At 39.3% G+C, this 24148-nt stretch overlaps 1 protein-coding gene across 1 annotated transcript in view; it reads left to right on the plus strand.

Annotated features, from left to right (window-relative positions):
- Positions 1-24148, plus strand: part of SLC9A9 (solute carrier family 9 member A9) — a 608786-nt gene that overhangs the window by 457224 nt on the left and 127414 nt on the right. Inside the window, exon 13 of the mRNA XM_033212402.1 lies at positions 19194-19248. Within this exon, the coding sequence (XP_033068293.1) occupies positions 19194-19248 (55 nt within the window). The remainder of the gene's footprint in view (positions 1-19193; positions 19249-24148) is intronic.

Consider the following 24148-nt stretch of genomic DNA (forward strand, 5'->3'; position numbering starts at 1 on the left):
TTTTGAAATGGATTTTTTGTAAATTTTATTTTTGCCATATAGGTAAGAAATGAGAAATGAGATCTGAATTCTCAATTGTGTTCTGTGAAAGCTAAAAGTAGACTACAAAGAGAATATTTCCTGTTTTATCCTTTTGACAGATGATGTGATACTTTAGGCAACATAATAAAACTGAAGGATAATAAAGATGATTCATTTCACTATTATATCTAGGTAGTACCATTAATCTTTTTATTTTCATATTAATTTGATCTTTTTTTTTTTTTGAGACAGTTTTGCTCTGTTGCCCAGGCTGGAGTGCAGTGGCACCACCTTGGCTCACTGCAACCTCTGCCTCCAAGGTTCAAGCAATTCTCCTGCCTCAGCCTCCCTAGTAGCTGGGATTACAGGTGCATGCCACTGTGCCTAGCTAATTTTTTTTTTTCCTTGAAATGGAGTTTCACTCTTGTTGCCCAGGCTGGAGTGCAATGGCACGATCTTAGCTCACTGCAACCTCCGCCTCCCAGGTTCAAGTGATTCTCCTGGTTCAAGTGATTCTCCTGGCTAATTTTTGTGTTTTTAGTAGAGACAGCATTTTGCCAGCTGGTCTCGAACTCCTGACCTTAGGTGATCTCCCCGCCTCGGCCTCCCAAAGTGCTGGGATTACAGGCATAAGCCACCATGCCAGGCCTAATTTGGTCTTTTTTAGCATCATTGGGAATAATGAGTAATGATGAAATAATTCCTAGAATGAAGAAATAGCATACTTTTTAAGATACGGGAAAAACCTGAGGTCAGGAGTTCAAGACCAGCTTGACCAACATGGTGAAACCCTGTCTCTACTAAAAATACAAAGGCGAGCACCTGTAATCCCAGCTACTCGGGAGGCTGGGACAGGAGAATCGCTTGAACCCGGGAGACAGCGGTTGCAGTGAGTCAAGATCATGCCATTGCACTCCAGCTTGGGTGACAAGAGTGAGGCTCCATCTCAAAAAAAAAAAGGACACAGGAAAAATGGGATCACTAAGATTTTATAATGTATCTTAGATTTCAAAAATGGTCCAATGGATCTATGTGGTAATTACAAAACAAAATGAGTATTATTCTCTGTTTTAAATAACTAAGCTTTCTCTGTGTGCTTTGAAAGATTTATGGGAAATAATTTTAAAAGTCATAAAATATCAATACTTACTTACAAGTAGAACTACTCAAAAGAGAAACCCCAAAACTAAAATAGGCCCAATGAATTCTTATAGTACACTGATGGTTAAGAGGTATTAACACATTAGCACATCAAACCATTATTTCATAGACATTATTGCTTTTAAAATAAAACGAAGCTTGTAAAACATCAATTAAGCAAGACTTCCAGAATGCCTCTGTGGGGAGCTTGGCACACATTCTCCTCAACAAAAAGGGCATTTAAACCAGTGAGAATTATAAAATAAAACGTTTAAAGTCTCTAGAAATTGATCTAAAGGCATGCAGAGAATCCAGAAGCATTTGTTCAAGAAAATCTATTCAATTTTAGTTAGAATGTCAAGTTCGTGACATTTGTGCCAGAATATGCTCTTCTCCCTCCACTGCTCTTTCAATGTTATGAAAACACTATTCCCAGTAAATACAACCAAGAATACAGAAACTCCTCCAGTTCCCCAACAGAGAGCTCTGGTTTCACCCTGGGAGAGGCAGACTACCAGTGTTTCCCATCCCACCCTCAGCTCTGTATTGCAGATGCTCTGAGTGTGTTGCAGTTTTAAAAAAATAATGCTCCCTTTTCCCACATATATGATAGAGGTTCTACCCCACATGCAGCAGGCTGAGAATATTGGGTACCCAATCACCACCTTTTCAGCTTCTACTTATAGGCAGAGGAGCCATTACAGGAGGGAAAAACTGGGAAGACTGTGGGGCTGTCACCTCCCCTCCCAGCTTCTGCTCAGAGGGTAGAGTATCCACAAAAGTAGGCCCAGCCAGGAAGATGGGGCCCACCATCCTCTCCCCAACGGCTTGCTTGTAAGGTAGATATTATCACTCCAAGAGAGGTAAAATAGTAGGTCTATAGCTCCACAGCCCTGCCAAGAGAGTTGGCTTTACTTGGAATGGAACAGTGAGGAACTTATGCTTTCAGGTTTTTTGAAATGAATAGACATCTCAATGGCAAGCAATGAAGTGGAGACTAATAGCGCTTGAAACAACTAGCAACAAACAAAAAGGCAGACCAGCCAAAGTTCAACAGATAAAACAGGGAAAAATACAGATAAAAAGGGCCCTTCTAGGATCACATTCATGCCTGGGGGTCCAAAGACTGTACACGTGGTACTAGGTTACACCCCCTTGGATGCCCCTGAGAGCTGCTAGTCCCTGGATGAAAGTGGGGCTGTTTTGAAAGCATTCCCCAAGCCACACAAAGATCTATCAGCAAAGAGGAAAAGACTTTCTGACTTAAGAGGCTTACGCATAACTTATGACCAAAATAACACTAACTGAACATTAAGCTATGCTGACCCAGACTTCAAAACAAAGGAGAAAGAAAACTGAGCAGTAACATCAGAGGCTGCACAAGGCAAGGAAAATAGGCTTCAACACTTTATCTAGGCAAGCCATTAAATAAACTAACAAAACCAGCATATCAACATGCCCTGGTTGTGGGGAAGGAGGCTAATGAGAATCCAAAATTGCTACAGTGTATTACCTAAAATGTCCAGTTTTTGACCAAAAATATATATATACATGAAAAGCAGAATAGTACAACCCTTGTACAGGAACAAAGAGGAAAAAGAAAGATTATGTGTGGGGCGGGCTAGGGGAATACAAACTCCTTTTGAGGGGGCACAGATGTGGAACTTAGGGAACGAAGATTTCAAAGCAGCTATTAGAAATATGTTTGAAGAACTAACAAAAACCATGTTTAAAGAAGTAAAAGAAAGTATGATAATGCTAATTTATCAAATGAGAGGCCAAGGTGGGCAGATCACCTGATGTCAGGAGTTTGAGACCAGTCTGGCCAACCTGGTGAGACACTGTCTACTAAAAATCCAAAATAATTGGGTATGGTGGCAGGCGCCTGTAATCCCAGCTGCTCAGGAGACTGAGGCAGGAGAATCAAACCCAGGAGACAGAAGTTGCAGTGAGCTCAGATCGCACCACTGCTCTCTAGCCTGGGTGACAGAGTGAGACTCTGTCTCCAAAAAAGGAAAAAAAAAATTATACAAAAAATTAAAAACTCTTGAGGTGAAAGTATAATAACAAATGAAAAATCTCCTAAAAGGGCTCAACTATATATTTGAGCTAGAAGAAGAAATAGTCAGTGATTGAACTTGATGGCACATCATCAGAAAGTATATAATCAGAAAAACAAGAAGAAAAAAATGAGCAGATAATTAGGGACCTCTGAGATACCATTTGGAACACCAACATGTGTGTAATGGAAGTTTTCGAAGGAGAAGAGAAAAGGAAGAAAAAAATAATCCAAGAAATAATCGCTGAAAACCTCCCAAATATGATTTTTAAAAATCAGTCTATACCCTCAAGAAGTTCAATGAATTACAAGTAGGGAAAACAAAAAGCCATATCAAGACAAATTATACTCAAAATGTTGAAAGACAAAGTGAAAATCTTGAGTGCAATAAGAGAAATTATTCATCACACACAAGAGAACTCCAATAATAGGAATATCTGACTTCTTATCAGAATTAATGAAGTCTACAAAGCAGTGAGATAACATAAAGTGCTTAAAGAAAAACCCAACAGCAAGAACCCAATATCCAGCAAAACTATCTTTCAAAAAGGAAGACAAAGGCACATTTCCAAATAAAGACTGAATTTGTTGTTAGCATACCTGCCTGACAATAATTACTAAGGAAATTTTTTAATAAAAGGAAATGACACCAGACTATAATTTAAATCCACATGGGAAAAAAAAAAAGTGCTGGCAAAGGTAACTATACATTAACTATAAAAAACAGCATAAGTATATATTTTATCTCCTTTCTTTTTAAAATTAAAAACAATATAAAATTGTCTATAGGATATAAAGATATGTATTTGACAATAATAGCACAAATGAGGAGCAAGGAAAGGAAGCTGTAGTGGAACAAGGAAGTGGCATGAGACAGTAACTCAAATCCACAGGAAGAGATAAAGAGTAACAGAAGTAGTAAAAAGGATTAAAAGAAAAACTTTGTAAATATACTTTTTTCACAATTTTTAAAAAGATGCAAGATTGATATAAAGTAACAATAACATTGAATTGTGTTTATAACATATAGATGTGATATATATGACAGCACAAAGGATGTTATTAAATCTTATTTCTGATTCAGGAAGTAAGAGTGGAGCAAATGTTCTACATCTTACTGGAATTGAGTTATTATAAATCCAAAGCAGAGTCTAATAAATTGACATGTATATTGTAACCCCTAGAGCAACCACTAAGAAAAAAACAAAATTATTTTTAAAAATCAACAAGTAAACATATACAAATAGCAAAATGGAAGAAGTAAATCCAACTATAGCAATACCATTAAATGTGAATGAACTAAACAATGTAATCAAAAGGCAGACACTGTCAGACTGAATTGAAAAAAAAAAAAAAATTAATTTCACCTAGATTCAAAGATACAAATATCCAGAAGGGAAATGGAAAGGGAAAGAGGATGGGAAAAGATATACCATGCAAACAATAACCACAAGAGATCTGGAGTAGTATACTAATATCAGACAAATAGACTTATGAAAAAGCATGAGACACAAAAAGGGACACTTTATAATAATGAAAGGGTTAATTCACTTGGAATATATAACATTCATAAACATAGATGCACTCAACAACAAAGTCCCAGGATACCTGAAGCAAAAACTGACAGAAAGAAAAACATTAAAATATCTTTCAATTCTACAAAAAAAAAAAAGAAAACCCACAAAGGTGCTAAGTAAATTGCTCGAGTTTGAGAAATGCCACATTCTACCACACTACAATAATATTTGCAGATTTCAAGTTCACTTTGCATTGTTATATATGGACATCACTTGCATTGTTATAAATGGACATCTCGAGCAATAAGTATGTTCCAATAATTTCTACACTTAAATCTTCTCATAGAAGTCTATTCATGCCAAAGGATTTTTAAATTTTTATATTTTCTTTTTATTCATTAAGGTAGGCAGCATGTCAAATTAAAATTTTTTTAAAAACTGTTTAATTCTTCTGTTGCTTACTACCAATGTAACTTCTCTCAAATTAGCTAATCTTTGTGGGTCTCAGTGTTCTTATCTTTAAAACGACATGGTAGGGTGGTATCATCTGAGCGCCCCTCCGCTTACAGTTCTGAGACTGGCGTTTTCACCATGAAAATGAACTGTTTCACCAAGCTAATCATCAGGAAAGCCAGATTTCTAGAATCTAGATTTCGCCATCTGAGATGGTGAAATGTACCTCACTAGGGTAGAATTTCAGCTTCTAGAAAGACTTCTGAGAACTCTTAACATATGAACCCCATATGAACCTTGGTTCATATGGAATTCATAGGTTTAAGTTGGAGCATTTAATAAAGCATATTTTGATTGAAGGCATCATAAGTGGATTCTGTTCAGGAGCACTTTCATTCCTCCTGTGTAGGTCCTACTATAGCTTATGATATGATCTGCACTCCTAACATCTGCCATTGTCAGATGCCACAACTTGTATGTGAATTTCTTGTGAAAACCTGATCCAGCCTAGGAATAGGAACAGTCTATGTCAAGTTGTACATGAATATTCAAGTACCTTAGAGAAACATTTAAAGACACAATTCTGACATTAAGGCTGGAAACAAAGCTATGTTTAAGATTTATTATATTTATGGATTTCTTAAGAAATTTCAAGTCCCTGAAAACTTAGTTTCCAGTTTAAGTGAAACCTTTTTACTGTTGCATGCTTACTAATGTGAATAGCTTTCTACATTAGTCTGTTGCCAGGTAGGAAAAACAATGGCACATTCAAGCTGAGTAAATTAAAGGAACTTAGTAAGGAACTATTACATGAGCTGGTTTTAGAAAACAAGGAATAGTGCAGTACCCCAGGACTGGAATCAATGGAGAGCAGTTACCACCCTATACCCAAATGGGAATATTTACCAGAACCCAGAGAGGGTAGCTGGGTAGGGTAAATAGAGAGGGATTAAGGAGCTGAGGCTTTGATAGAAGAATACAGACAAGCCTGGTGACCTGGCAGGAAGGAAGAAATAGACACCCTGTCTCATTCTCCTCTCTCCTTCCAATATCCTGCCAGTGCTTCTTATTGGCTAAACCAATTCAAGACCAAAGAGCACGATAACCCAAATGATGTCATCTACATTGGTCTGCATTCCAGGGTCCAGGATAAGGTGGAGAAAAGGGAGTAGAGTAGATGCAGAGGGAAAAATGAAAAGGTCAGCAGTCCAGAAGATCCAAGGGTAAAATAGTAAAAACAATTGCAAAGTTGTTATTTCACCCAGGATCAGGACTGGGGGAGGCAAACAAGGTACCTAGGACGCAAAATCTAAGGAGGCACTCACTCTTGGACTCATAAAAATGCTCAGCACTTGCATGATCCTGAGAGACAGGATGTCTCCCTTGCCTCACTCTAGTCCTGGCTCTGATTCAACCCAGTGATGACTAAAAGTTGCTTGACACAGAATTTTAAAAGGGAGTGATTTATCTTTTTTTTTTTTTTTTGGCATTAATTCAGTCAAAAGTTTTTTAAAATTGTTTATTTCCTTAGGTTTTTGGGAAACGGGTGGTATTTGCTTACATGAGTAAGTTCTTTTGTGGTAATTTGTGAGATTTTGGTGCACCTATCACCTGAGTAGTATACACTGGACCCAATTTGTAGTCTTTTATCCCTCACCCACCTCCCAGCCTTTCCCCTGAGTCCCCAGTGTTTAATGTATCATTCATATGCTTTTTCATCCTCATAGCTTAGTTCCCACTTATGAGTGAGAACATACAATGTTTGGTTTTCCATTCCTGAGTTACTTCTCTTAGAATAATAGTTTCCAGTTCCATCCAGATTGCTGCAGATGCCACTAATTCCTTCCTTCTTTGTGGCCGAGTAGCAGAGAATGAATTATCTTTTAATCTGTAAGCATAAAAAGAACATTTTGTTTGAAAGATTTCAAAATATGTCTTTTGAATTTTTCTCCAAGGACAGCAAATAACATACTAGCCATATATGAAGTATCCAGAGGCCAGTATGTGTAATGGCTTGACATTATTATTGAACCCTAGATTTTTATTATTTTGTGTGGGTATTCATTTATTCCAGCTGCACATTTTTTCACACTTTAGCATTTTTGAAGTCAAGTGTGTCTCATAATCAATGGTGTCAGAAATATAATTAAGAGCATTTTTCTTCTTAGATGTACGTAAAGTAATAGTACGCCTTATTAACTACATCTAGGTTTGATGAAACTTACTGTATGTACTTTGAAGATATATATGAGTGTAACAAATTTTTCATGTCTACCACGATATCTAGCATATACTAATGGTCTTGATATATTCTCAACCGGTATTTCATAAATGAATGAGTGGGTGAGTTCGTGAGTGAAGGAGAAAATTAATGAAATAGTCTACCTGCCTTGCTTTTAGGATGTGGATAGTGTGGTGTCAGGAAAAATATCAGTTCATATACAATAGTTGTTTAAGCTGTCATCATGATCTCCTAGAATGATAGGCCAAAACAACCTGAATGTTACATTAGCCACGAGCATCCAATTAACTTTCATTATGTCATTTTCTGCCAAATTAATGCTAATTCTGTTTCCATGCTGTGCACTTTCCGTAGTCTTCATAACAATTTCAGAACCTGTTTTACAACATATTCTTGCTACTCTTTTCCTCTTTGCCTTTCTCTTCTGCTCTAAGACAGCTTCTTCCCAATAGTATTGTCGCAAATTTTCATTCACTTTCCTGATTTTAAACCATTGATTCCAAAATCAAGGTGCAGTTTTCATTGTAATTCTAGTGTTAACCATAAATTCTTTCCCTTTTAAAATTTTAAGTATTTAATTTCTTTTTAACATAGTCATGCACACAAGCATGCACTTCAGCCCAATGGTTAATAACAGACTTGACCAGAGAAAAACATTATTTTTCTAGTGATTTACTTTAATCCATCTCAGCAAGAAACTGAAATGATTTTCATCTCTTTTTATGTGTCATGCAGTAGCAGCTTCCTAGCTTACCCATTGTCTTTCTGTCAGCTTTCCTTTTAAAATTACGATATTTATTCATTTTTAGCAAAAACCAAGATAATGCATTATTAAGACATTTCTGACTTGATTCTCTTCTGGGACTAGGGAAAAAGTTTTTTCACTAAAGTAAAAATAGAAGTGAAATATGGATATATATGTGGGTATACATATATGTGTGTGTGTGTGTGTGTGTGTGTATACAACATCTGTGAATTAGTAGCATCTGGTCTTAATATGGTCTATAATATAATATGGTCTTACAGAATGTTAACTGCTCCAAATGAAAATAAGATTTCAGTTATTTGTAGAGATTGTAAATCAAATCTGCTTCCAATTGTGGGCTTAAACAACAGTTTTGGCAACCATTATATATCCCAAAGCTGTTTTAATTTTAATTTTAGTGATATATTAGTGTTGGTGAAACAATCTTCTTTGGCTATTTTTTCATGTTTTCAGTCCACTTGGTTAGTAATTCTGTACCATCTCCAGGCTGTTGGTGATGGATAGCCTGAAGCAACAAATGTACTGGTGCAAAATTATTAAGAAACCAATTGCAAGTGCTTTTTAATAGTTAATCTAAAGAAGTGGGTTATAAATTTTTCTCTTTTTTTGCTTTTAATTACTAAAACACATGGTGTTGTAATAACTTCAAATCCTCTTCCCAAACTCCATATGTTTTATATAATACATGAATATTACCTAGTGTAGATTCTACATATTAGCTGTTACTATAATAATGTTGTGTCTCCAGCTCCCTTTTCACCCGCTGCCTTCCTTCCATGCTTCATGGTGAAGATACCTTTGTTGACCTTAGGCTTTTGTTCCCATCTCTTTCTGCTCTCAGGAATAAGTCTGATTCACTTGTATCTGGTGTGAATACAAGCTCAAATATTACCTCTCCCAAGTCCTTGCCTTGTAAGGCCTAATCTTCAATGAGGAATGAAGAGCTTTATCCTGTGCTAAGGAAGTCTAGGCATTGGCAGTTAGCGAAAGTCATGATTTGGGAGGAAGCTTTCTCAAAACGTCTTATAAACCATCTTTCCCTATTAATAGGCAAAGCTGATATGGTGGTAAGGGAATGGGGGCAGGGGGCAGTTCAGCATCAACCATTAGAATTTTATGTTTTGAATTAGTGTGTTGTAGGTACATATCCATCAATTTTGCAAAGCTTTGTTGTTCCCTTCTAAGGATTCTTTCCAAGATATCACTCCACAAAAATATTTGCTTTGGCTGGGTTAAATGTTATTCTGGATTATTGCATAGAGGAGTTTTACAGTTCTTTAAATATATTATATATATATATATATTCCATGCATTCCCCCCTTATTGTCAAAATATACTTGTGATTTTGTAGATGATGTTCATGGGGAGAATATGCTCCTTGCATCAAGAGAACACATTCCCATTAAGGCTACTTCCCTTCCAGGTTTCCCACTGAAGCCTGAGCACATCAAAGAGCAGCAATGTGGAGACTCACCCTGAGATCTCACTGCTGACCCCTGATGCACGCCAAGCATGGTCTTTAATGGCAAGCTGGGATTAGGCCACAGTTCTGCCTGGAGTTTCTCATAGCTTGGGACAGTGAAAGTGAGGGAAGGAGATGCACTTCTGGCATTAGATCATTCTGTTTATTTAACTGTGAAATAACCACAGTGATTTTCAGGTTTTAGGTTTCCACTTCTTGCTCAGACACCCTGACAGTCTGGGATTTGTTTTTCAACCATTTATGGTTTCATATCAACATATAAAGCTGCTACAACTACTTCATATTCGGTAATAAAATGCCCTCTTTTTGCCCATATAACTTGTTCAGTCTGACATTGTGAAGACTCCCCACCCAGTAACACTAGAATTTTAAAAAGCAAATCCACTTGAAAGGATGGCTTTTCTGGGGATGTGCATTTGACTCTGATAAATCCCTCATTGCCCAGGCAGGCCACCCAGAGTGAAGCCTTGGGGAAGAAAGGCCAGATGCCTTGATAAGCTATTACATCTGTCTTCCTACCAAAGGGTGTCAGTATGCTTGCAGCTTAGGTCAAAAGAAATCAGTCTGTGTATTCATTTTCAATCTAGTTTCTAACGGACTCTTATCTGTAGCCTGAAATTAGCTTACATCTTGGCAGAACTAAGTACTCCAAACTCAAAGGAAGTTGTGCCAAACATAAAGCACAGGATGTAGATCTGCATTTGTGTCTGTGACATGTACTTGCTTATTCATGTTTATTTTTCAAAGAACATAATGTTTTCAGCACACTTATACACTCCAAAATGTATATCTAAATTGTCAGACACATATAAACACCGGTCACACATTTTTATCTCTGCAGCCAGAACATCCCCACTCTTAGTTTTTACACTCCAAAACCTGCATCATAAACAAGCCTCCACTGGAATCAGAAATCACAAGGAAAATCACAGGTGAGGAAAGGTAAAACATAACTGTTTTGCTGGAAATCTTGACAGTTAAATCTTTTATTCAGGAGGCCTAAGTAGCAAAGACAACAATATCTATTAATACCACTACCACAACAAGAACAACAGCTACTGCTTCTAAGTATTTTCTAGGGGCCAGATCCTGTGCCAAGCCCCTTACATGTATTGTCCCACAACAGCCTATGACATACTTACCATTCCTATCTCCATTTTGTGGAAAAGGAAACCGAGGTACAGTTTCCTGCCTAAAGTCACACAAGGAAGTGATGGGAACAGCCAGTCAGAATGTCTAACTCCTAATGTTCATGCTCTGTGCCTCTTCTTAGCTGTTACCTAGTATTTTCAGTCAACCGTGTCAGCAAAGAGTTAAAAAGAGACCTGACCCTTCTTTAGTCTAGTCAGCCCGATAGAGTTTCATGAAATCCATTCCATCTCCATAATCTCTAAGAGAAAAGTAAATGGCATATGGGCAACCTTGGAATACCAGGACAGGAATGGTGCATGAATCCTTGACCCAGCTGTTTTCAATTTGGTAATCAGACAAGTCCCAGGGGTAGAAAAATGGACCTAGCAAAGCATGTGAGTACCAGGCAATGACAGTGTGTCCGTGCAGTGGTGGAAACCCAGAGGGGCATCACTGCTCTCAGCAGCATCCCAGCTCTGCATCTTCATCTCCTGTGGGGGGGCTCACAATCATATCACATACTTCATGTCCCCAAATTATAGAACCCCCCTTTCTTCCTTCTTCTCCCTCTAACGCTTCTTAAATAAGATGTCCAAACTGTCTTTAAATACTTGACATGCCACACCCTTCTCCAGCTTCCATGAATATTCCTAGTCCATTTATCTTGACCTTGAAGAACTCATTATCCCTTCCTTATTCTTAGACTTTACCTTTTGGTCAGAATCTCCACTTCAGACAAGCAACTAGACAAAACTCTGAGGGGGTTGCTATTTTTCTTGAGTTGATAACAATGTAGAGAGCTGACTTTGCTTCACTCACAATAGAAGTGCTCATATCCGATCTTACTGACCCTGAGTTTCAGTTTTATCTTTCTAATAGGATGTCCCTTGGGGGAAATTCCCATGCACATGCTTCTCCTTCTTTAATATGGCTAATGGTAGGACGAACCATTCAAGTGTCTGGAGTAGAAACTCAGAATCACCTCAATACTTTCCTCCTCTTCTTCCCACAGTGAGCCTGTCATGCACAATGGCCCTCACCACCCCTTCATGTGTACATCTCTGAAATCTATCTCTCCTTTTCCACCACTGCTAACTTAGTTAAACCCTAATGAACTCTTGGTTGGACCATTGCAGTAGACTACTAAATGACCTCCATGCTTCCAGTTTCTTTTTTTTTCTTCTTTTCTATCCCAACCTGAAGACAACCACCAGTTTCTTAATATCATAATGTATACTTCCAGTGATCTTTCTAAAACACAGATGTAATTATTTCACCCCCTACTGCCTACAGAGAAACAAAAAATGCTTTCCTAAGCATAGCACTCAAGATTCTTCATAATTTGGCCTTATGTTACTTTCTGGTGTCATCCAAAGCAACTCTGTTCACCTCCATGTTTATGACCCTCGCAGTCTAGCCACACAGAGTTATTTATGATGTTCCAACCTAGTTTGTTCCCCTATGCCTTTGCCCATGCTTTGCCTGGAGTCCCCTCCCCTAAACTTCTCTCTTACCATTAAACTCATTCTCACTTTTCAGTGTCCATCTCCTCTGTGAAACTTACCTAAATGCTCCATAGCTCATCTTGATTGGGCTCTTTGTTGGTGTGTTCAGATAATTAATGTACAATGTTTATCACACCATACTGTAGTTCTTTGCTTCCGATCTGTTTTTCCCATTAAATCTTGGGTCATTGATGGCAGGAATCCTATCATTGACCTTTATATCCTAGCATCTGTCATTTATGGAAAAGCCACTCTTGTCTTTAACCTATATTGTATTTATGACTCAATGTAGGGTACATCCATTTCTCTAATAATGACAGCACTAACAAGGAGAGCATCAACTAATATTTCATGAGTGCTTCCTAGATGGCAGCCAATATTTTATATATTTTATTAACTCATTTCATCCTTATAATAGCTCATGAAACAGATACATGCTTATCCCCACTTATAGTTGGGAAAACTGAGATTTGCAAAGATTAAGTAATTTGTCTCAAAGTTATGCAAGTAGTAAATAATGGAAGTGAAATTTGAATCCATGCAACCTGATTCCAGGGTCCAAATTCTTAACTACTGTGCCACACTTAAATTACAAAAGGAACCAAAGTGAGTTTTTCCACCTACTTTAGTTCATTTTCTTGTTTCCCAAATTGAAATTAAAATATTTGAATTATTAACTGTATTAATGTTGGTCTTACACAAGCTCCAGGATTATTTAGTCAAATAATACAGGGTACAGTCGCAGATGTTGGCCCCCAAGTGATATTCTCATAGCTACACAATAGTCCCCAAACCTCAGTGGGTATCTTTCAGACTCCTCCATTTCAAGCTGAATTTATGTGCTCACTATCCAGCCACTCTTCCCTTACTGAAAATGTCATTTTTTAGACTTTGCCATCAAAAGCAGGTCTTAGAGGAAATAATGTATCTTCCCCATCACCCAGGCCCTGTCAGCAGGGGGCTCAAAAGAATCAAAACTGCACCTAAGACTACTGGAATTCACACGATGAAACTAAGCCCTAGTAGTATTTCAGTGCCTTTTCAGAGGTGCTAAGTGATAATAATCAGAATGGAATTTGTTGGCTTTAATGGGAAAAGTGAGCCTTTTGTTAGTTACCTTGCTTTCCCTCTAAGAAAAACTCAACTTTGGGGCACTTTTTTTTAAACTATGGTTGGGTATAAGAGCATCCCGAGATTTTAATATGTCTAATAAAACTCACCAAAGAATGGAAGCGCAATAGGAAGGGAGGGTGCATTATGGTGCACAAGAGATGTGTTTTGCTCTGAAAATGGAGCTTGATGCTCATTGTAAATGAGGAACCCGGAGTGAGATGTATGAGGGCACAGCTGGGAATATGTGTGAAGCTTGCCTTCATTTCCATTTGAATACCATAGAGGCAGCACTCAACTTGCTTAAAATTAAAAGGTACATCAGGAATGCAAAACATCATATAAAATTTTAACCAGCCTTTTTAGTTGCTTTCTAATTCTTTACTGGTTCTTTATTTCCCTATATTTTTTCTACATTTTTTCCGCTATATTTTCTTGGGCTGTGTGGTTATTTATCCCTCCACCCTCGGCTCACCTTTTCTAAGGCTGCATGCACCTTTACAATTATTTATCCACCACGGGCACCTATTCTTTATAATAATGTATTTCTTTCTCTTTCCTTCCCTTTTCACCTTCCTTTTCTTTGCTTGCTTTCTGCTCAGCTCTTCCCTCTTCCTTCTTTTCCCTTGCTCCTCAGACACCATCTTTTCCTTCTTTGTGGCCTTGTTACCCTAACTAGTCTACCAATAAATTATAAATAATTCAAAACCAGGCGAGGCACAATGGCTCACACCTGTAATCCCAGCACTTTGGGAAGCCAAGGTGGATGGATCACTTGAGCCCAGCAGTTCGAGACTAGCCTGGGCAACATGGCAAAACCCCATCTCTACTGAAAATTTAAAAATTAGCTGGATGTGGTGGCACACGCTTGTAATCCCAGCTACTCGGGAGGCTGAGGCAAAAGAATCACTTGAACCCAGGAGGTGGAGGTTGCAGTGAACCAAGAACATACCACTGTACTCCAGCCTGGGTGACAGAACAAGACTGTGTCTCAAAAACAAAAGAAAGAAATTTTTTAAAAAATCAAAACCTAGGAAGCTTGGCCCTCTTTAAACAGAAACAATGTTTTGCTATGAGACCAGAAATCCTTTCTATACACTGGCTGCTCCCTGTGGCTCAGTTGTGGTTGTTGCTATATATTCAAAGGTTGCCCAGTGCAGAGACAAGTACTAGGAGGGTTTATCTCTGAAAGTAATAAGTAACTGAGCTCTGGCCCCACTGATAAGTACTGAAAAATAATATCAATAATAGCTGCTAACATTCTTAAAATCTTACTATATAACAGGTCCTAAATGTTCTCATTTAGTCCTCACCACAACCCTGTGAAATGGGTTCTCTAATTATCCCCATTGTGCTAGTGAAGAAACCAAGATGGAGACAGAGTGAGTGACACAGGTCACGAAGCAAGTGAGAAGCAGAGCCACATTTCTCAACCCAGGCAGTCTGGCTACAAACCACCCTCTTGACAGCTGGGTTTCACTGACCCTTCAACAACTACAGGGTAATCATGAAGGCCAGATTCCAACTAGGGCCAATGTATACTGTAGAGCTTGCCCTGCATGGTTGGGTATAACCAGACAGGTGAGCAAAGGGTGAGCCAGGGTTGCCACAGACAAAACAAGGTGATCTCTGGTGCCCAGAAGGGATTCTGTTTGGGAGCAGAGAGTAGAGTTGGAGGAGTACAGCTACTTCACTCCAAGTCTCAGTAACTTCTAGTGATGGGAGATCTGAGACCTAGGAAGGGCATCGTGGTGGATGGGCCAAGATGGTGATCAGACAGAAGGGAGGACAGTGCTTGGAGTTCAGGCAGGGTATCTCACAAGTTCAGTGGTAGCCAGCATGGCCCAAAATACCAGCCTGGAGTTTGGAGGGAGGGGGTCCAGTCCATGGGAGAGAAACTGGCAGATTATCGTTTGGCCAGAGCTCAGGGACTGTATTTGGTACCAGGGCTCAGAAACAAGGACAAGTCCAGTTACCGAACCCAGGACACTGTCCAGATCAGATGAGCAGAAAGGGTAGCTAGCTTGACATTGAGGGAGAGGTGTTAAAGACCCTTGGATGTCACCTAAGGAGGTTGGACTTCATACTGTGATCTCACCTAGGGGGCTGCTATATACATGTAACACCACAAACTGGGACGATATTATGTCTGCTTTCTAATAATCTCTCAAAAACTCATTATATATAAATGATCTTTTGTGCACAGAAGTGGATGTTCATGCATTAAAAAGAGCTGTACAAAGTTTTTGAAAGTGAGTGGATACATGGTTAACCCTAAAATAACATCAGTTTCATATTCTGACTTGCTTTCTTGAAGAGGAGAGTAAGAGATACAGATGTAGTTGGCATGTTTGCATACCCCCTGGGATGCTGTGTGAAGGTGCCATGCATGTCTATGTCATATATCACAATCGAGAAAAGGCAGAAAATTGCCCTCCAAGGCAATGGAAGTTGGTCTGAGGGTGTGCAAGGGTATTATAAGAACAATTGTGTGTGATTGTAAGTCCTCCTATAATATTTGAAATAGATAGATAGATAGATAGATAGATAGATAGATAGATAGACAGATAAAATAAAAATAAATTTGTCAGGGTTAGTCCTACAATAAATTAAAAGGGGTGGGGGTCATAGGGACAATATGTTGACATATTGTCACAGCCAGGAAAAATAAAGGCAATCTAACTGGCAGATACAAGAATTAAAAAAAAAAAATTGACAGTAGCCAGGTACCATTTATTGTGGTCATAAAAAGGTTCATACACCTCTCGGAAAGCGTTATAACGCAGCAAGTGTTAGACTTTATGAGACCAGTTGCAATGTCGAGTCCTCCAGTTAAGATTAGAATATCCCCCTTACACCCTATTTAAGGAGGCAGGTAGCCAAGAAACATATATTAGCCAGATTTTCATCAAAAGTACCTAATATCACAAGTGAAAGAAGGCATTGTTTCCTTCATGGCACTTAAGCTGTGGTACTTTTTTTTATATTATCCTCATTGAACCTCCCAAACTGTATGCCCTGTGCAGGCAAGGACCGTGTTCACCCTGGCTTCCCCAGGAGGGAAGCACCTTTCATGGAGGTTGTCTTTCCTCAAGCCACTTGTGGCATTTGTCCTGCTCTGGACCTGCCCTGAGAGGAGATGTGGGAGGAGGTACAGGCTTCTTCCCAGTCAGGCCTCTGAGATGCCTTCCACTGAGTCCCCATCAACTGAAAGAATTTCATCCACTTCCTCCACCCCATCTAGCTGTGCAGGAATGTCTGCTGTGATTGCTGCTGTGAAGAAAACTTTCACTTTAGTGAAAGGCCTCAGTACTGCCTCAAACGTTAAATGTTGGGCTTCTTGTAAAATTCTATTTTTGTCCTCTCCAAGTTTCTAGACAGAGACCTAGGAAAAGGCCCTAAGCAGATACAGTGGTGGGAGCCCCATGACCCTCATTTCAGTTCACTGCCAACCTGGGTGCCCAGCAGCTTCGTCCGTGAGATCTGGGCTTATCCAGCAATGAAGCCTCTAGGGAGCAGCCAGCACCTGCCGGAGGGCTCTGATCCACCACATAGCTGTGAGAGTGCCCTAGCCCCGTAAGAGAAGTGGGCTGGGAGCCTCCACACCGGGGTTCCACTGTCGGAGGCAGGCCATCCCCACCCCTCTCTACACTGCTGTTCTCCCCTCGTCCCTTCGTCCCTTGGTTCCTTCCCCTCTCCTTTCTCCTCCCTGACATCCTTTCCCTCTCTCCTCCCCTTTCCTTTCTTGTTCCTTCTCAGATGACATAGATCAAATTGCTAGTTTTCCTACTCCAAGAATCAAAGGTTCCTCCCCTCCAGAGGCTCTTCCCAGTGCCCTAAAGGCAAAAACTTCAGCACAGAATAAATAGCTATGAATTTGCCCCCCTTGGTTAGAGAGATGGGGCTATTCATGTCCACAAGACACTTACCTGTGAAGAATCAGAAGTATTTTAAACAGGTGGGACTTTACCATTACTGTTCTCCTTATAAAGAGTTACACATTTGCTTGACTGGAGGCTTCTCACGTGGCTTTGCTTCCCCCACCCCAACAGCAGGCCTGGAAGATGATTACGGAGGTGTTTATGATAAACAAGAGTTGAAGAAAAGTCCCTAAATGTCTAGCAAATGTGGATTCACAGGAAGGACTCTGGTGGAGCTTGGGCCAGACCTCTCCCCAGCCCTTCCACCCTGCCCCACTCCAGCTGAAGCAGGCAGAGGGACGCTCCCTGGAAACAAAGGAAGTTTGAGTTTCAGGGCCCCTCACTTGGTCTGGCCCTCCAAGGCCCTGGGAAGATCCCCAGTACTGTGTTCCCATGGTCTTATATTTTTGTAAGATTTGCAAAAAAAAATACATAGTTTCAACACAGTTGGGTTCAACTGCTGTTTCTTTCCACTACAGCTTCCTTTTCCTCATACTGCTCCTCTGATCAGATGGTGTTGGAATAGCTGTGGGCATTTGGGGGATCCAACTAAGGGGAAACTGAATTGAGAGTGCATTTAGTTTAGATTGAATGGGATACATTCGTGTGGGCTGCAGTCACTTCTGTGCATGGCTAAGCCACTGCTGTCCACCCCAGAGTAGGAATGGCTTACAGGAATAACGCACAAGTCTGAATTAAATATAAACGTGTCCTATGGTGCCTGGCATCAGAAGTCTGTGGTTAGTGAAGGAAAAACAAGGTTTGAGATGCATTGAGCCAGGCTGGAGACTCTGTTGAAAATTCTTCTAATCATGAGATATATAAAATGCAGTTTTCATTGAAGCCTCGTCAAAATGGAAATTCAGGAATATATTCAATGACAAAGCATGTACACTGATAAGTACACTGTGCATTGCTTATGGGAATTGCATAAAATAAAATTTATCAGAAATCTTGCATTTGCGGGGCCTTACCCTGTAGCAGTGAGGCACATAGCAAGCGTGTCTGTGTGTAAGAAATCGTGCCTTAATGCCTTTCAACTATCAACAATTTTTATCAGTCTTGCTAGAGGAAAGACTGCCTTATCTTTTTATTCTCTAATACAAAATCATTATCATATAAAGAGAGTAGCAAAGTTAGGAGGCAAAAATTCCAGAAGAAAGTTATTTTAGCAGTGTGTCAGACAGTTAATTAATTAAAATGTTTTGTGTTTGTCCTGGGCTTTGAGAGGTCTATTGCAGTTGCCAGCTTTAAAAGCATAGTAATTTTTTTGTGACTTATCCTTCTGAAGAGTCACTTTCACTCCCAATTTTGTATTTATATTTTTGTATTATTTTCCTTAAAGAGAGAGTCCCCAAACTGTATACTCCTCAGACTCCACAGTCTGAATCCTCCCTATGGGGAAGTCTCTAGAAAAACATTCTGTTTACTCTGCCTCAGGAAACACTGCTCCAGGCTGGGCACACACATTCCCAGGGCATTTTGGTCAATGGGTGGTTGCCGAGGTACCAGGCCACCTTCTCTCCAGAATGTGTGTTTTTGGGGCTATGGAGGTCTTTTTCCTGATGGCTGCTATCCTAGGTTTCAGGGATGCTTACCTTGCCAGGAAAGACAGTAGTGAAGAGCTGCTGTTGATGCTTAACTTCTCCAGCATCCTGAGGCCCAGCTGTTCAAGTTCTTATTTTGGTATAAATCTGAGGTTCTTTTGATTCAAGAAGAGGTAGGATAGTTTTCTGCCAAATCTTTTCTCAGATACACACTGTGTTTGGGTTAGGTCATCTGAACGCAAGACTGTCTCATTCCTTCTGTAGCAGGGGATTGACCAGTTTTCGGTTTTCTTTAACAGAGTTGGCATGGACCTGGATGAAAATCTGAAGGAGGATCCCTCCTCACAACACCAGGCAAGTCAAAGAAACCAATGCACAGAATATAGAGATATGATTGTTCTGTTCCATAGGCTGTTCCATGTTTGTCCAGCATGTGACCAAGGAGCTATTTCTAAACGGAGCTTCCTCTGCTGATAAAACAAATGAGATGACAATGAAATACAAGGGAATTCAGGGTGTTGATAACTTCTAGCATGTGAATGCTTAGAACTAGCATGTACTTGCAAGCCTCTCTATGGCAGCAGGAAGCCTGGAAACTTTACAAAGTACAAGCAATACCATGATGGCTCTTAGAATGACGCACTCCATAGTTAAAATCCCTACCCAGCAACTTGCTAGCTAGCCGACTCAGTGAAATTTACACAAAGTATGTCCAATGCATGTTGCACAAACAACAAATTGACTTATTTCTCCTGGACGGCTTCTCATTTATCCGGTCTGAGGCCCGAGAAACTCTCTAGGTGATCCATTCCTGACTTAATTGAGCAACAATTATCTACAGAGACCTGAAAATCCTTTGGGGTAATTGTTTAGAACAATGAGCTCTTCCCTGATATATATTAGTTCGTTCTCACAATACTGATGAAGACATACCCAAGACTGGGTAATTTATACAGGAAAATAGTTTAATGGACTTACAGTTCCACATGGCTGGAGAGGCTTCACAATCAGGGCAGAAGGCAAGGGGAAGCAAGTCACATCTTACGTGGATGGCGGCAGTCAAAGAGAGAGCTTGTGCAGGGAAACTGTTTTTAAAACCATCAGATCTAGTGAGACCCATTCACTTTCACAAGAACAGCATGGGAAAGACCGGTCCCCATCATTCAACTACCTCCCACCAGGTTCCTCCCACAGCACATGGGAATTGTGGGAGTTATAATTCAAGATGAGGTTTGGGTGGGAACATAGCCAAACCATATCACCTCAAGTAGGGGAAGTGCATTCTCCAAACTGAATTTGAACCAAACGTCAAAGTAGAATCTATCATTGTCGGTTTTGCACTAGCCATTTTAAACTCAGTACTTGACACAAATAAGCAAATGCAGGGAAATTTTACACCTTTTTGCTGAAATTAGAAGTAGACAGACATAGATGTAATAGGAGAATATCATAAATAAGTGATATTGCTTAATGAATTGTGTTATGAGCATATTTGTATTCTAAGGGACTCCCTCTCTCTTTTATTTCATGCTTATTTTTCCAATAATGCCATCAATGAGGCCCAACTGGTGAGTTTTCCTGGGCAAGACACTGCTTTCCTGGCACACACAGATGAGACAAAGAAAGGAGCCCGTGCTCTGTGGAAAAGGCTGGGAAATTAAGTTGGTGATGATCCTGGCTCTCATGTACTTTGAGTTTTTTTGTCACATGTGTTCCAAGGCCAGGCAGTTTCCACAGACTCCATTGTCCAGGAAACACACCTAACTGCAGGATGGAGCACAGCAGGGGTGCCCAAAGCACTGGGATTAGAGCCAGCCTGGTGACCTTAGAAAGGAGATCAAAGCCCATCTCCTTACACTGGTGGGCTATAATGAATAGTCAGTAATGTCTGGTGGTGGCTGATTTTTAAAAAGCATTTTCATCTTGTATCGGTCAAATAATTCATTCTCCTACCTTCAAGCAAAACTTTTATCTAAATTTTGTCCTTCTTGCATACCTTTTTCTTTAAAAGAAGAAAAGACACAATTATAAAATTCATCAGATAAAATTCTCTATCTTCTAACTGCCTAATATTTTACAATCATATATACCATTATCGGTAAAAATTTCCTACTAGCCCAAAATGCTTTCTTTTATAATTTAAATGTATTTTATTTTATCTCATTCATGTGACACTTTAAAACAAAGTTCATCATTATTAAATCAGTAACAACTCTTACCTGAAGATATTATAGCAATAAAAGTCACTTTTTTATTAAAGAAATAGGATAGCATAACATAGAACAGTGAAAACGCTGTGATATTTGGGGTCTTGGGCAAAGTGTTTACGCCTTTGGGTCTCAGTTTCCCTCTCTATAAAATGTAAATGATAACGTCTACCTCTCCAGGCTGTTATTTATGATAAGGGAAATGGGGTTTATGAAAATGACCCAACTTAATTAAGCTAAACCCATCTCATTTTATGAATGATTGGAGGCAGCTTAAACCACCACATATAGTAATAGTAAATATTTTTATAGAATTTTAAAAATCAGTAAAAATTATTAATAAGAGCAGATAGTCAAAACCAGAGGGGTAAAAAGAATCATGAATAAGCAGATCATAAGGCCTTACATACTTGCTGTAGTCAAACCATAAGTAAGCTTTCTGATGGCCAAAGGGGAAATAAAGAAATAATAATTGGTAATTTATTAAATTCATATCATTAGAAGGAAAAATCATACCCTCTCCTCAAGTGATACAAAACATCACTATGTTTTTAAAGAAATCTCTGACTTGGGGCCTCCTGTAGAGGACACATAAAGCACTACCTAAATGTTAAGTAAGTAGCATTATCATTGGCATGGCTCCTCCTGAACTGCTGCTACCTACAAATGATTTTATTTTTAAGAAGTATCCTATAAGTGTTCTTATTCATGATAATGTTTGATTACCAAAGAAGTTACGTTTCAGAAAGAGGTTTTCTCCACATATTGGGATAATTCTTATCTTCAGTATCAAGTACAGGAAACAGTGGGCTCTGATGGGAGGTAACAAGCTATAGTGTCCACACAGCTGCCACTGAACCTGGACCATTTTTTGGTACTTTCCAAACTGTCAAGAACCTCTCTGCTCTCATTTTGCCTGGCAACACCTGTCTTATTATCAACATCTCTTGTTCTGTTGGATTATATAATGTAATCCCAATTCTTAGGAGGATTGTATGTTTCCCCTTGATTTGCATTTATTAAACTGGGTTTGCATTAACAAATAGGTTAATCCTTGTAATGGGCAGGCTTAACACATAAACAAAAGACCCTCTTACTTACCAAAAACTAAAAATTTTGCAGGTAGTTATAGTTGTTACTGATTATACACTCAAAATCAAGAATAAACTATATAATTATATATATTTAAAATTATATATACTAATATGTTTTTAAATTTTTTCTTTGTTCTCTGTTGTGGAAAGTAAAATAACTTTTGGGAATGTGAACTTGTAGCTGTGGCTAACTACTAATGTCACAACTTTCCTTTTTGCCATACAATACCTTTAGAATGTGAATGGTGTTACACGATTATTTGCATCAGGCACAAAAGCTTTAGAGAGCATGTTCCATATGCAGATATTACACTCTGGATGTATACTTCATGCAAATGTGCTAATTTGAGAACTGGAAGATATTGCAGTTGTGAATTTCATGCCTCTTAAACGTGAAAAACAAAACCCTCAGGTAGCCTCCCACACAACAGGAAGTTTCCCTTGTAATTGACTCCTTGTACTTGAAAGCACACCTTTTCAGAGTAGGTGATTGTCACTGGAGCACCATACTTGCCTTCAGTCTTTTAATAGAAAACTCCTGCTACTCAAGGAAGGCTGCCAGTATTGTTTCTCTTTTTCCCTTTTGCCATTTGATCGTACTCATTCCCATATTCTTTGGGCACTGGCTATTATTCTTAACACTGCTCTAAGCACCTAATATGCGTTTGCTCACTTAATTTCCAAGATAACCCTGAGTGGCTACTATAATTATATGCATTTTACAAATAAGGAAATTGTACACAGAGACAAAACTTGCCCAAGAACACACAGAAGGGAGAGGTGGAATTTGAACCCAGACAGTTTGGTTCCGGAGTTTCCACTTAACTGGGATGCACGCATATATTCATTCATTTACTCATATAAGTAATTCTTGGTACCCACTCCTATGGCACTAACCTAGATGTGAGGATTCAGGAGTTACCAATTCAAAGTTGTCTTCCTCCCAGAGTATATACTGTAATGGGGGACACTGATAAGAGAAAGGTAAACTACATTCTGTGCATTCAAAGCATGATCACAGTAAAGCAGGTCAGAGGATAGAGAACAGAGGAGGAGGCTACTTGGTCAGGGTAGAAGTGGCATTTGATCAGAGGCCAAATGATGTGTGGAAGAAACAGTCCATGTGAGAAGGGGTTGAGGACAGGTGGTCTGGCAGAGGCTACAGCAAGTATGGAGGAACTGGAGTCACAATGGGTTATGGTGTGCACAAAAGCAGCAGGAAGGCCAGCATGACTGGAGCTGAGTAAGCAGGGTGGGAGCGAATGGAGAAAAAGTGGGAAAAACAGACAGGGGCAGGGGCCAGTCCATTGCCCATGGTGTTAGGTTTGAGTTTTTTTCTAATGTGATAGACTCCCTTAATGGTTTGAAGTAGCCCATTAAAAAAAACTGTCTCCCCATTCCACCCTGCCAGCTGTTATGATAAGGATAATTTTCATCTTTTTACATACAATTTCATTTTCTAACACTATGCTTGTTTCTTTATGGTTTCTCAATGTTACCTTCCAAATTTCTTTTGTTTCTGAAAGTCCCTTCATTGAAATTCTGGTTTTGGTTGTCCTTTATTCTTGTGTGTAACCTGGGTGGATCAGTTCTGGTCACTGCAGCGCATGAAAGTGAGCAGAGCTGAGAAAGGTCTGAAGAAGGGCAACTTCAATAACTGACAGAGGGACCTGCTGTCAGAGCAACAGGGATTAAAAGGATTAGGATTTTTCCATCAGAAAGACTAGAACAAAGAAGGAATACAACAAAGTATCTGTGAAAATATGAAAGGTGTAAAGTGAATGAAGACTTGTTTGCTAACTCCCAGAAAACCATAACCTGGAATACCTTTGAAGCCTGGAAGAGGCCATGGGTGAATAATAGAAGTATTTGTTCTTCTGCACAATTGATAGTTCTTATTCACAGTCATGCAGAGTTGCAAGACTTGGAAATATAAGTAGGTTCAAGAAGGGA

Source organism: Trachypithecus francoisi, unplaced genomic scaffold (genome assembly GCF_009764315.1).
Source record: "Trachypithecus francoisi isolate TF-2019V2 unplaced genomic scaffold, Tfra_2.0 Lachesis_group0, whole genome shotgun sequence".
Lineage (NCBI taxonomy): Eukaryota > Metazoa > Chordata > Mammalia > Primates > Cercopithecidae > Trachypithecus > Trachypithecus francoisi.